This window comes from Phyllostomus hastatus, unplaced genomic scaffold (genome assembly GCF_019186645.2).
Source record: "Phyllostomus hastatus isolate PE091 unplaced genomic scaffold, TTU_PhHast_1.1 phas_contig_210, whole genome shotgun sequence".
In the NCBI taxonomy this organism is placed as follows: domain Eukaryota; kingdom Metazoa; phylum Chordata; class Mammalia; order Chiroptera; family Phyllostomidae; genus Phyllostomus; species Phyllostomus hastatus.
The window spans coordinates 13,710,093-13,723,222 of record NW_025333737.1 but is presented as its reverse complement, the minus strand read 5'-3'; the positions used below and the strand labels follow the sequence as shown (position 1 = coordinate 13,723,222).

Genomic DNA, 13,130 nt, shown 5'->3' with positions numbered 1-13,130 from the left:
ACGTTGGCCTTATTTGCTGCCGGATATTGCATTCATTCATCAAGTAAATATTTACTGAGCACCTACTCTGTGTCAGGTCCTAATTCAAGCACTGGAGATATAACAATGAACCAAGTATCAGTTTTCATGGAGTTTAGATTCTGGTAAGAGAAATAGACAGTAAGTAAATGAACAAATAAACCCACAATATGTAAAGCAGTGTAAATGCTTAGGAAAAATAAAGAGGGTATGGGACAGGAGTGAAGGAGGATGTTATTTCACATAGCTTCACCAGGGGAGATTGCTCTGATAAAGAGAAGTTCAACTAGAGACTTGAATTAGGTGAGGGAGTGGACTGCAGGAACATATCTGGGAATAAATAGATGGAGCTGTCAGTGCAAAATCCTCAAGCAGGGAACAACCAACATTGGTATGTTGGAGAACAGTAATGGGAAGATTGTCATAAGAGTGGAGTGAGCAAAGTTGGGGTACAGCCAGAAATGCAGGTTGGGGAGAGAGAGTAGCATTATCACACTGGGTCTTTCAGATGAGGACTTTGTGTAATCTTCTCATGGAAATACCACACATGTAGAGAAAAGTACACACAGCATAAACATATAACTCAATGAATTTTCACCAACTGAGCCCACCCATTGTAATGACCGTCCTGACCGAGTTATGGAACACGGCCAGCAACCCTGAAGCCTGTGCCCTGCCTCCTCTGTCATTACCCCCAGAAGGATAACTGCCATCTCAGCATCGATTACCATAGATTAAGTTTACCTGTTTTTGAACTTCATGCAAATGAAATCACCCAGTATTAACCTTTGGTGTCTGATTTCATTCACTTAATGTTATGTTTGTGAGATATATCATTACTTTTTTCACTACCGTATACTACTGCACTGTATAAACAAACCACGATTTATCTCTCCATTCTACCACTGAGCAACATTTGGGTTGTTTTCAATTCAGGGGCTATTTCAAACAAAATTGCTATGAGTATTCTCATCCCTGTCTTTGGAACAAATGACTGTGCTTTTCAGTTGAATGGATACTCAGGGGTGCCATCACTGGACATAGGTTTTGCTTCCGTAGATACTACCAATCTGTCTTGGGAATTTGCTTTTTAATCTCAGTGGAAAGGGTAATTATTCGGAGGTTTAAAGTACAGAACTCACATAATCTGGCCTTTTAAAAAGAAGATCATATGCTAGAAATTTTGTAAGATTACGATTTGAAAACATTCACCCTATGAAATAAAACCCAAGACATCAGTGCCAGCATGAGCAGCATGGCTCCAAATTTATATCACTAGCCAGGACCTCTACTCAGAACCACAGATTCACGTCTCCAACACCTACTTGACAACTCCACATGGATGTCCATTGGGCATCTCAGTCTCCACAACCAAAACCAAGCCCTGGACCAACTCCTCTGACAGGGTTCCCCATCTCAATTAACAGCAGCCCCATTCTTCCACTTACTTGGTTCGTGTGGTTGGTATTATCTTTGTTTCCTTGTATTTTTCACACCCTACATCCTATCTATCAGAAGATCCTGCAAGCTCCATCTACAGACTATTCTGGAACCACTGCTTACAATGCCCCCATTACTATCTTTCTAGGCCACTATTATCTCTCCCCTAGACTGTTGCAGTCCCCTCCTAACTGGTCTCCTGGCTTTCCCATTCTACCCTCACCCTCTTTCAGGCTACTATCTGTGCAGCTTCTCAAGAGGTCCTGTTGAAACATAAGGGAGACCTTGCCACTTCTCTATTAAAACTCTCCTGTGGTTTTCCATATCATATCACAGGGTGAACGCTGAAGCCCATACTACCACTCACAGCGTGATATGACTCCTGTGAAGCTCTCTGCCTTCAACTCATGTGCCCGTCCTCTCCTCACTCTTCTCCAGCCACAGTGATGTGTCTCCTTCTGACCAAACGGCCCGGCTTGCTCCCACTTCAAGGCCTTTGCACTTGCTATTCCTTCTGCCTCGCGTGCTCTCGTCGCCACTGCCAGCCCCCTTGCTTCCTTCAGATCTTTACTCAAAATTCCTGTTCCCAGCGAGGACATCTCCAGCCACCTGGTTTAACATTTCACACTCCCCTTCATACCCAGCATCTTATATTTGTTTTCCCAGCTTTGTTTTCTCAGCTTAACATTTATTACTATCTCAGATGCCATAATGTTTTAGATTTTTTAATCTTATTTATCAGCTGTCCCTCGCAGTGAACATAATAGCTATGAGGACATTGATTTTTATGTTTTGTTTACCTCCGTAGCCCAGTATCTAGAATAGGGCTTGGCACGTAGTAGGTACAATAAATATTTATTGTACGAGTGAATGAACGGATAGATGGATCCTTGCCCTAAATTCATCCATTGCCTAAGCCTGAGAAGCATGGTTTCTAAGCACTTCCAGTAAGTCAGAGTTGCCAATAGGAATATGCTCCTTCTACACTCTCCCTTCCTGGCGTGCAGGGACCTGGGAAAAGCAGAGATGATATCGCTGCCGGGGAAGGAAGATGGGATTAGGTACTAGAAATTAGAGGAAGGATGTCTCCGCCCGCCCGTCTGCTCCCAGCAGCAGAGGCAGCGATCTGCCTGGCAAGTTGCCTGCTCCCAGAAACAGGATGTGTCCAGAGAGGAAGTGACTGCAGACATAGTTCGGGGGAAAATACCCTGTGCCTGAGACAGAACACTTGAGGCTAGTCATTCTGGAGCCTTCCAAGGGTCCATTCCTGGGGGATGAGTAAATTCCGCTGCATGGTCCCATGGTGACTCAGTCTGCATCTCGGGGAATTTGCAGCCCAACCCTAAGACAGAGTGGACAGGTGTTTCCTCTTTTGGGGCTCCCAGTTTGGGCAACTGAATACTGATGGGGAGAGGATGATCAATGCCAAGCCCACAGCCAGCTCAGGTGGGTTGTGACAGTAACCTGCTTCTGGGCCAGCGTCTTCCCAGGACACCGTGAATGAGGAATTGAGCGCTTGTCAAGGCAGCAGGTCCTGATGCTGCATCTTCCGCCGCAAAGAGGGACACTCAGGGCCAGAGAGAGAAAAGAGTGCCTGTGTTTATGGCTCTGCAGGAACTGTCAAAGGGGGTAGCCTTCTAGCTGGTCCTTTGACTATCTTGTCTTCCTTGTTTTGAGGTCAGAGGTGAGACAGTCTAGAAAGCTAATCCCCAGCATTCTGTAGGAAGCATGCTTCCCCAGGAGTGGGCCCTAGCAAGCTTGGCCTGACCAAGCTATGGGGCCTCAAATTCAGGCACGCAACAAGGGGATCTCCCTGCTTTATTGAGGCTTCCCAGCCTCAAAACCACAGAAGCCATAGCCTGAAGTCTTATTTGCAGCCAGAAGAGACAGAAACAGTTCCTACAGACTCTCCCCAGCACTTCTGCCCTGGTGGGCTCTAAACTTTGGACTTTGCATTATGACCAATAGGCATTAATGTCATCAAACCCATACCAGGGAACTTTTGATGAAAAACAACTTGGCTGTTTAAAAAAAAAAAACCACAAACCCAGTTACTCAGCATGGAAATGGCAGATGCATCGATTCAAGTTCCCAGAAGAACAGAAAAAGCAAGAAAACCCTCCCAACACTCTGCGTGACCACAGAAATCTCCAGACAAGCTGTGGGTCTTGTGTTTATGGTGAAATGCAGTGAGCAGCTCAAAGCTAGGAAGGTTATTTATGAGCATTACAATGATCATAATAAAAGCTGCAGTATTTTGTTCTTCCCCTCTGAAAACCAAAACCAAAGCATCTTTAAGCTTGTTTATGATAAGAGGTTAAGGACAGCAGGAGGTGTCATCCTGGTAGGTGGCTTCTAACTTCTCTATTTACAGAAAAGAGCTCATGTGCTACAAACCATCCTACAAACTGCCTTTTTTGCTTAAGCAATTGACGATGGGCTCATAAACGTACTGATGTATATGCATCTACATCCTTCCACGCACTTCCTAGGAACTAAGAAACTAAGCGGTCTTCCTCAGGGGAAGAGACGGCAGCATCTAGGGAGGGCCTGGAGGCGAGCCCCAAGTAGATACCCAATCCGCTAAATGCTCTGCTCCACATTCCCACACAAGGAGCCCACCACCTCAGCACTTTCTCATGTGAAGCAGAAACTGGCCCATCTTTGTCTGAGCTCCGTCTTCTGTGGGATGGTCAGAAAGGTGAAGAGGCTGCCTCCTCTTGGCTGTCTAGAGCTCCCTGCTCCTGCAACTTCCCCTCACCTTGCTCCAACCTCACTTTTTCCTTTCTAGAAGCTGGAGATGGAAGGGAAAGCAACCTTCTTCCTGGCAGAGGGAACACCCCCCCTCCCCCACACCGCCACTCCCGCCCGCCCACCTCCTGGTTTTCCTGAAAGTGAGAGGGTTTTCCCAGGACATGTAACTTTGAGTTTTAAAACCAGGACAGTCCCAGTAAAACCGGGAGGGCTGGTCAGCCTATTCCCAGAATTGTGGGGTTGGGGGGGTGTGGTGGATCCTGACTAAGTTGCTGGAGATCCCCTTTTCACAGATCCACCAAAGTCAGGTTGGAAGTTTCCAGAAGGCAGACTTGGAGATGCACGTTGACTGAGCCTGCTCAGGTCCACCCCGGAAACAATGGCCAGTTCAGGGGACGGCTGCCTGGGAGGCAGAGGAGAACCATCCGCCAGGAAGGCGGTCAGGTCAGGTTGCTGACCACTTCCCACTCTGCAAAGCTTTCGCATGTCTGAAGCCAGCCACAGCTTCTCCCCTGATTCTCCAATTTGTCACCAAATGAGGTGGCTCCCAGGCCCTTCCCCATCCCAGTCTGTGGGATTGGAAAAACAATCAGCCCAGGGGGAGACCTGAAGCTTATCCTACCACCTGAGTGTTAGTTTCCTCAAAGGAGCTGGGGAGCAGACAGACCCCATGCAAGGAGGAGCCCTAACAGGCAGGAGCGACTCCATTCCATCTGCGTGGGAGACGCCGCTCTCACAAGCAAAGTCAGACATCAGGATAAGTTTATGTTTAAGCAATATGTCAGGAATACTTCCAAATAACACGCTCCACATGTCTGCACTCAGCCTCCCCACACCTTTCCAGGAGAAACACCACTATGCTCAAACCAGTGGGTCTAATTATTAATCAGGAAAATACTCAATAAGTACATGACTTTTCCTGTGTTTCCAGACTTTCTGGGTATTTTGTGGTGCATTTATTGTACTTTTTTCAGCGTAACAATTGGACCCAATAATTTCAATTTAAAGGAAGGTCCCCTGAAAACATAATGAGCTTATCATTTAAAAATGTAAGTAGCTTACACTTTAAAAAAAAATAAATGATTGAATAAATAAATGAATGGATAACAAAGGATAAATCTCCCATGCAGAAGAATTCCTAATAACTTATGTAAGCACTCCACACTCAAGGAGGGCGAGCGGAACTCCCTGGAACTCCCTGGAACTCCCTGGAACTCCCTGGTCCTTCAGCCCGGCTGAGCATGGTGACTTCTTTACAAAGAGTACAGTCTGGAAAGGGAGGGGCAAAGAGCAACTTGACAGTGGAGAAACCTGACAGACATGACCTCAGCCAGGTGACTTCAGAAGAAAGAGTCTGGCCTATGTTTCCTTCCTTTGCTGTAGAGCTGCAGGGAGGCAGTCTGCTAAGGCACACAGATCTGCAATCTGAGTTCCTCTCCGACCTCTGTGTGTCCTTGGGGCAGTCACTTAACCTCACTGAGCCTTAGTCTCCTCATCTCTAAGCGGGAAGAGGATCAGAATGTGGTGACATAGGTCTGCTCCAAGGTGCCAGCTTAGAGTGTGAGGGGGAGGGGAGGACAGCTCAGCAGAAGATCATGCTGTCACCACCCCTCCCCTATGCAGTTCCCCTCAGCGTCTGGGACCCATCCAGCTACTCACTCATTTTTTTCCAGTGTTAGCAAGGTCAAGGGCCTTTCAGACCTTCTAGATCAATTTGGTTAGGGGGGTGGTTTGCACAAAGCTTTGCTTGTTCACTTTAAGGACCCAGTGGGCACACTTTATAGAACACAATGTTCATGCCAGCATCTCAGACCACAAACCCCAAGAGTCTGAATGCTGAGACACTCAGGAAGTCTAAAGGGTTCTCTCATCTTCAGAGGCCCAGCCCAGCTCACGGGAATGGCATGCATCAAAAGGCAGGAAGTCCCTACAAGTCTGTCCCATCAAGCCACCAGACGCTGGTTACCTCTATGTGGCTGCACAGGAGGTTGAGTTCTCAGGGAGGGGTGAGGTGATCTGGGACCTCTTGAGCCCTGGTGGAACTCACGCCTGAGAAGCAAGGCCACCACAGGAAGCCGGGCTCCGCCCCCTGCCAAAAGAGGGACAGAGTGGGGGCCTCAGCTCCCTTACGGGATAAGTGGTATTTTGGTTCCTGTTTCCTCCCCTCTCTGTTTTCCTTTGTTTCCCCCATACATTCTCCAAGGATGTCTTAAATATGAACTGCAAAGCCCAGGAACAAGCACCCCCACCCTGAGAAACAGGAAGAGTGGGTGGCCTTCTGTTAAGATCTGAGTAGCAAAAGCCAGGGACAGCCTGGCTGTCGCTCTCCCCCTGCTGGCTGTGCCTCACCACATGGCACGATTACTCAGTAAACTGCAGAGAGGAGTGCTAGTCAGACTGTAAGGACTTGTGGGGATCTGTCACAATGGCCAATGGATCACAGGGTTCCTGGGAAATAAGCAGATGAGAAACCTGGTAAGATACTCCCTGACACAGAAGGGGGAAAAATTCCAGGTCTAGTGGGCAGAAATCTAACTCGAGTTGCCATAATAGAGATTCATGACCTCCTATGCAGTTCCCAGACACACAGGTGCCCATGACTGAGAGAGAGGCCAAGCCCTTTGGGAAGAGGTCTGTAATGCAACCAATTAAATACAATGAATCTTTCCCATACCCTCCCTAGAGGGTCCCAGGGCCATGTACTGGGGTGGCTGTACACTGGAGAAAAAGAAACACTCAGACTTTCTAGGGGTTCTTAAATATTGGCTCTGAATTGATGTCTCTGAAGACCTAAAATATCAGCGTAGTGCCCTGGACAAAATAAGAATTTATGGAGACCCTGTGCAAATGGAAACTTCACCCAAGTCCAGTAGTTATTTCCCTAGTTCCTGAATGTGCACAAGGAAGACATACACTTAGTGTGATAGGCAGAATGATAGCACACCCCCGCACCCCGCTCCCCACCGCCGCCTCAGAGAGGCCTACGATCCAATGACCAGAACCTGGGAATAGATAACTTTACACTGGCAAAGGAGAGTTAAGGTAGCAGATGAAATTAGTTTTGTTAATCAGATTACCGTAAAACAGAGAGATTATCCGGATAATGTGGTCCCAATGCAATCACAAGTGTCCTTAACCGTGAGAGTCAGGAGAGTCATTGTCAGTGACCCGACGTGAGAACGGCTCAGCCAACCATTGCTGGCTTTGAAGATGAAGAGGCCACAAACCAAAGAACGCACAGGGCCTGTGGGAGCCAGAAAAGTCACGAAGAGGGCTCCTCCCCTAAAGCCTCCAGGAAGAAATGCAGCCCTGTTGACAAGTTGAATGGGTCTCAGGGAGATCCATTCCACATTTCTGATCCCTAAAACCATAAGATATTAAGTATGTGTTGTTTTAACCACAAAATTTGTGGTTATTTGTTACAGCAACTATAGAATATTCGTACACCTAGCCCTGGCTGGTGTGGCTCAGTGGACCGAGTACAGGCTTGCGAACCAGAAGGTTGCTGGTTTGATTCCCAGTCAGGGCACATGCCTGGGTTGCGGGCCAGGTTCCCAGTAGGGGGTGCGTGAGAGGCAACCACACATTGATGTTTCTTTCCCTCTCTTTCTCCCTCCCTTCCCCTGTCTATAAAAATAAATAAAATATATTTTTTAAAAAGAATATTCATATACCTAGTAAAGGGCAGAATCCTGTGGTGCTCTGTCCCGTGCAGTGAGGATATTGTGATTAGAATGACCAAGAGCAAGGTATGGAACTTCCCCCATTCCCAATGCCCCACGAAGATATCAAACCTAAAACAGCATTAAACCCCTAGGGAAGCTGCAGTGACTAGTGCTACTGTCAAAGATTTGAAACATGCAGGTTCCCCCTGCCCAGGTCCCTATACCATGCTTGTTTGAATGGTATAAGCCCCACATGATTGTGGAGAATGTCAGGAGATTGACCCAGACTTAATCAGACACCAGCTGTGCCAATGCCAATCACAGCTGAAATGCTGTGCACCTAACACCTAGCTACGCTCCAGAAAAACACTTGTCCCCTATGCCCATCAGTACAGAAAATCAGAAGCAAGGGTCACTACAGATGATCTTTTGCCTTTGGGCTCCATCAGCTATTTTTCTCCCATCTTAATCCGGCCTAGAAGGCTATGATCATCTTGATAACTCACAGAACATCACCTAGTCCATTACATCGATGAGCTGTAAGTTGTGATCACCTTCAATGTCTTTGTAAGCTATATGCACTAGGTAAACCCCACAGACTTTCAAAGCCTTCCATATTGTGAATTTTTTAGGATCTAGCAGGCTGGGCACGTCAGAACATCCCTTCTAAATTAAGAGACAAGTTGTTGCATTTTGCATCGCCCACCGTGAAGAAAAGGTGCACCCCTTGGGGACCTCTGAATTTTGGAGATGGCCTGTATCACATTTGGGCATGCTACTCTGTGTCACCTGCAAGGCCACCAGGGTTGATGGGGCCTAGAATAAAGAAGGGCTCTATAATGGCCCAGCCTACTATTTAGGCTGTCAACTTGCCAGGGCTAAGGGGTGCCAGAGAGCTGGTAAAACATTATCGCTGGGGTGTCTGTGAGGGTGTTTCCAGAAAAGATTAGCATTTGAATGGATAGACTGAGGAGAGAAGATGCCTCCACCAGTGAGAGCGGTTGTTAGCCAATACCCAGAAGGCCTGAATAGAACAATGAGGCAGAGGAAAGATGAATTTGTCCTCTCTGCTGGAGCTGGGACATCCACCTCTGCCCTGAGACATCGGTGTTCTCATCTCCGATGGGACATTTCCTGGTTCTCAGGCTTTTGGACTCAAACGGGGACTTATACCATTGGCTCCCTTGGTTCTCAGGCCTCTGGGTTTGGACTGGAACCACACCACGGCTTTTCTGTGCTTCCAGCTTGCAGGTGGCAAATTGGGGAGTTCTCAGCCTCCGTAATTTCATGAGACAATCGATCCCTCCTAATAAGTACCTGGCTATCTAGCTACTACCTCCTATTTTTCTGTTTCTCCGGAGAACCTTGACTGATACACACACCTCTGCAAATAATCCCTTTATTAAATTCTCATCAAATTACCCAGTTTGAATATGCCCTCTGTTTCCAGGGGAGACCCTAACTGATCACAATAGCTACACTTACTTAGCACAGTTTATATGCTGGGCATTGGTATAAGGATTTTACATATACCAACTCATTTAAACCTCCAAAGAACACTGTGAGGCAGCTACTGTTCTCCATAATTTTTTTTGAAGGCCACTGACTTTATTGATTCAAAAAACTTCATATGGACAGTGACTGTTCTGCCAAAAGAGAAGTCAAGTGGCATAAAACAGACCAGAGGTGAGGGTAGGGGTGAGGGAAGGGGCCGGGAATCCACTCAGAAAAGCTAATAATTATTGACCTGAAACTGGGAGGGGAAAGAGAAGAAATGTATGCAAGAGCAAGAATTCCAAACAAGCTGAAATGGTGAGGGGAGAGAACTCCCACAAAGACCCTGGAGGACATTGGAGGTGAGTAGACAGCAACTGTTTGCTTTGTAGAGGAGAAGGGAGGAGCCCCCGGTCAGCTGCAAACTCTGGAGACTTAACGCTAAGGTCAGGGGTTGGGGGCTCCCCAGAGGGCATCAGAAGAAGGCATTGCACCACTCTCGAAGGCACCCAAAGCAGTCCTGGGACTGCTTGGCATTGCTGTCCTTTAGCCATTCCCGGAGGAGGTCTTCATCTTTCTTTAGCACCAGAAACTGGTCAAGGACCACGTAGGCCTTGTGAAAGCCCCTTTCCTCCAGCTTCTTGCCCAGGACTTCACCAATTCCGGCCAGGCTCCCCACTGGCTTTTCCCCCATGGGCTTTGCCACGAAGTCTCGGTGCTTTTGGGAGGTTGTCATCTTGATCAGGGTTAACCAACAGCTCCAGCTTCTCTAACGCCTCCTCCTGCCGCCCAGCTGCTCCTGCTAATCTGTTCTCCATAATTTATGAATGGGGAACTGAAGCACAGGAAAGTTAGTAACTTACTCAAGATCACGCAACTACTGACCTATGGAAACTGGTTCCAGAATCTATGCTCATAACCCCTTGTGCTAAACCGCCTTCCTTAATAATCAAGCTAGGGGCTACATGAGTGTTTATGATTGTAGTAGGAATTTCTCATTCTTTTTGGCCACCCAACATCTGAATCCTCTTCCTGTGCACCTGGGGTTCAAGCACATGACCTGGACTCAGCCATTCAAAACCATTCCGCCCAGGGTTGCAGGGGCCAGAGTAACTCCATGTCTAGTAGCACCATATCTGTTTCTGGGGTAGCTGTGGCAGTGCTGCTGATGGAGTCACTGGTGTTTTGTGCTCGAGCTGTCGGCAATGCATCTACAGCTCAGAGGACCAGTTTTCCTGCAGTTCTGAGAAATGCCACTCTCCTCCTTGTGAAATGTTTTCTTACCTAAATCAGCAGGCATTGATTCCTGGCTCCTGTCACCAGGAACTCTGATTGGTATTATTGTTTGTTCTCTATTTCTTTATGTTTGACATATTTCATAATAGAGAAAATGAATGTAGCTCACTACATAAATAGATTATGGAAGAAAAACTTAGGATCACCTCAACAAAAGCAGAAAAGCCTTCAATAACATTCAACATTTGCAGATAATAGTAATAATGAACTCAGAGGAAACTAGACTAGCTACCAACTTCCTTAACCTGATGGATATGTTCAGAAAAAATAATGAAAATGCAGAAGCATTGAGACCAGAAACAAGAAATGAAAGTACACTGGTACTATTTGTATTTAACATTCTATTGGAGGGCCTAGGAAATGCAATAAAGATAAGAAAAATAAATCAGGAGATATAAGAATTAAGCAGGAAGAGACAAAAAGCATTTATTTGCAGAAAATGATTATCTACATAGAAAATTCCAAGAGAATCTTCAGACTAAAAACTGAATTTATTTATTTTTTAAAAAGATTTTATTTATTTATTTTTAGAGAGGGGAAGGGAGGGACAAAGAGAGGAAGAGAAACATCAGTGTATGGTTGCCTCTCATGAAGCTCCCACTGGGGACCTGGCTTGCAACCCAGGCATGTGCCCTGACTGAGAATCAAAACTGTGACCCTTTGGTTCACAGCCTGAGCTCAATCCACTGAGCTACGCCAGACAGGGGCAAAAAACTGAATTTAAAAGAGTTCAGAATGAGGGCTGGATGTAATATCAGAATACAAAAACCTGACAGCATTCCTAGACAGTGGAATAACCAGTTAGAAAAAAAAAAACACCCTATGTATTTATTTTTTACTTTAATTTAATTTTATTATTTTGATTATTTTTAATAGTTCATTGTATTTTTTTCCACTATCATTTATTCCCCCCCAAAAAATCCTATTTACAATAGCAGCACAAGTCTAAGATGCTGAGGAATGAATCTAACAAAATATGTCCAAATCCACTAGGGAGGAAATCTACCACCATTATTAAAGGACATAGGAAGAAGACCTACATCCAGAAATGGAGAAATATAACCTTTCAAAGATGAGAAGGCTCAATATTGTACAGATGTCATTTTCCCCCAACTTAATCTAGAACTTATCATCTATAATGCAACCTTAACAAAAACACAAATAGGTTTTCTTATCAAACTTGATTTTTCAAAAAAGAACAAAAGCTAAGAAATATCTGAAGAGCAACGAAGCAGGACTTGCCTTCCCAGATGCTGCAGTAATATAACAATTAAGACCACGTGGTGTCTGTGAAGGGCGAAGCCAAAAGACCAGAGGCTAGAACAGAGAGGCCAGAAACTGGCCCATGCCGTATGAAAACAGTAGACAGCAGAGGGGACGTTACAAATCAGTAAACAGAGGGCTGCACCATTCAAAAGTGCTGGAAGAATTCATTAGCCAAATAGAAAATAGTTAGACTCTTACCTCATAGCGTAAACAAAAACAAATGCTAGAATAATTGGAGACCTAAAAGTGGAAGTAAAATTTTAAAACATTCAGAAAAAAAATGGAATTTATCTTGATAGCACTGGGTAGGAAAATATTTCTCAAATAAGACACAAATAGGATAAACTATAAAATTTAAAAAAAAAACTTCTACACCAAGAGAAAGGAAAATAAAATGCTAGAGTCACAGTGACAGTAAAGCCACAGACTTCAGTGTTCATTTTCAAAAGCTATAAGGAACTCCTTTAAAAGTAAGAAGAAAATGGCCAACAAACAAAGTGGAAAAAGGGGCAAAAAATTTTAACAGGAAATTCAAAGAATGGTTAAGAGCATGCGGAAAGAGCCCCCAAACTCATTAACAGGGGAATGCAAGTTAAAACGACCCTGAGAGATCACTTTACAGGCAAGAATTTAAAAAACTGACAATGTCAAGCGTTGGCAAAGATGTGCACAAATAGGAACTCTCACATGCTGACAGTGAGAGTGTAAATTAGTACAGCCACTTTGAATAACACGTTGGCCATAGCTAGCACACTCAGTGGTGAACAGATCCTTCCGTCCAACAGTTCTGCCTCTGGGTTTACACCATAATCAAACTCCTACACGCTTGCCCAAAGAGGGACACACGAGAACGCCCACTACAATTCTGCAAGAGCAAAACACTGCGAACAACTCAACTATCCATCGATAGAAACCTGGAGAAATAAATTGCAGTGGAAATGTATAAGGAATACCATGCAGGAGCTTTTTTAAAAATCAGCTAAAATTATATGTATCATCATGTATAAATCTCAAAAACAAATGTGAAGGCATGATGAAGTATAATGTCTACATGATGTAATTTAGGTAGCTAATGAATAGTTCAAACAACAAATCATATATATTATTTGTAGACGCTATATATATTGTAAAATTATTAATATATCACCAAAACTCAACACAGCAGTTACCCCTGGAAAAGGGAGGGAAAGGAACAAG

General features: G+C 45.2%; 1 protein-coding gene across 1 annotated transcript; it reads right to left on the bottom strand.

The window, feature by feature from the left end:
* Positions 1 to 9,846: 9,846 nt before the first annotated feature.
* LOC123816859 (barrier-to-autointegration factor-like) lies at positions 9,847 to 10,107 on the bottom strand. The gene has a single exon (XM_045836082.1). It carries the CDS (start codon positions 10,105 to 10,107, stop codon positions 9,847 to 9,849), a length of 261 nt encoding a protein of 86 aa, XP_045692038.1.
* Between the last annotated feature and the right edge of the window lie 3,023 nt (positions 10,108 to 13,130).

Coding starts and splice junctions, on each gene's coding strand:
- LOC123816859 (XM_045836082.1), bottom strand. CDS start 10,107: ATGACAACCTCCCAAAAGCACCGAGACTTCGTGGCAAAGCCCATGGGG.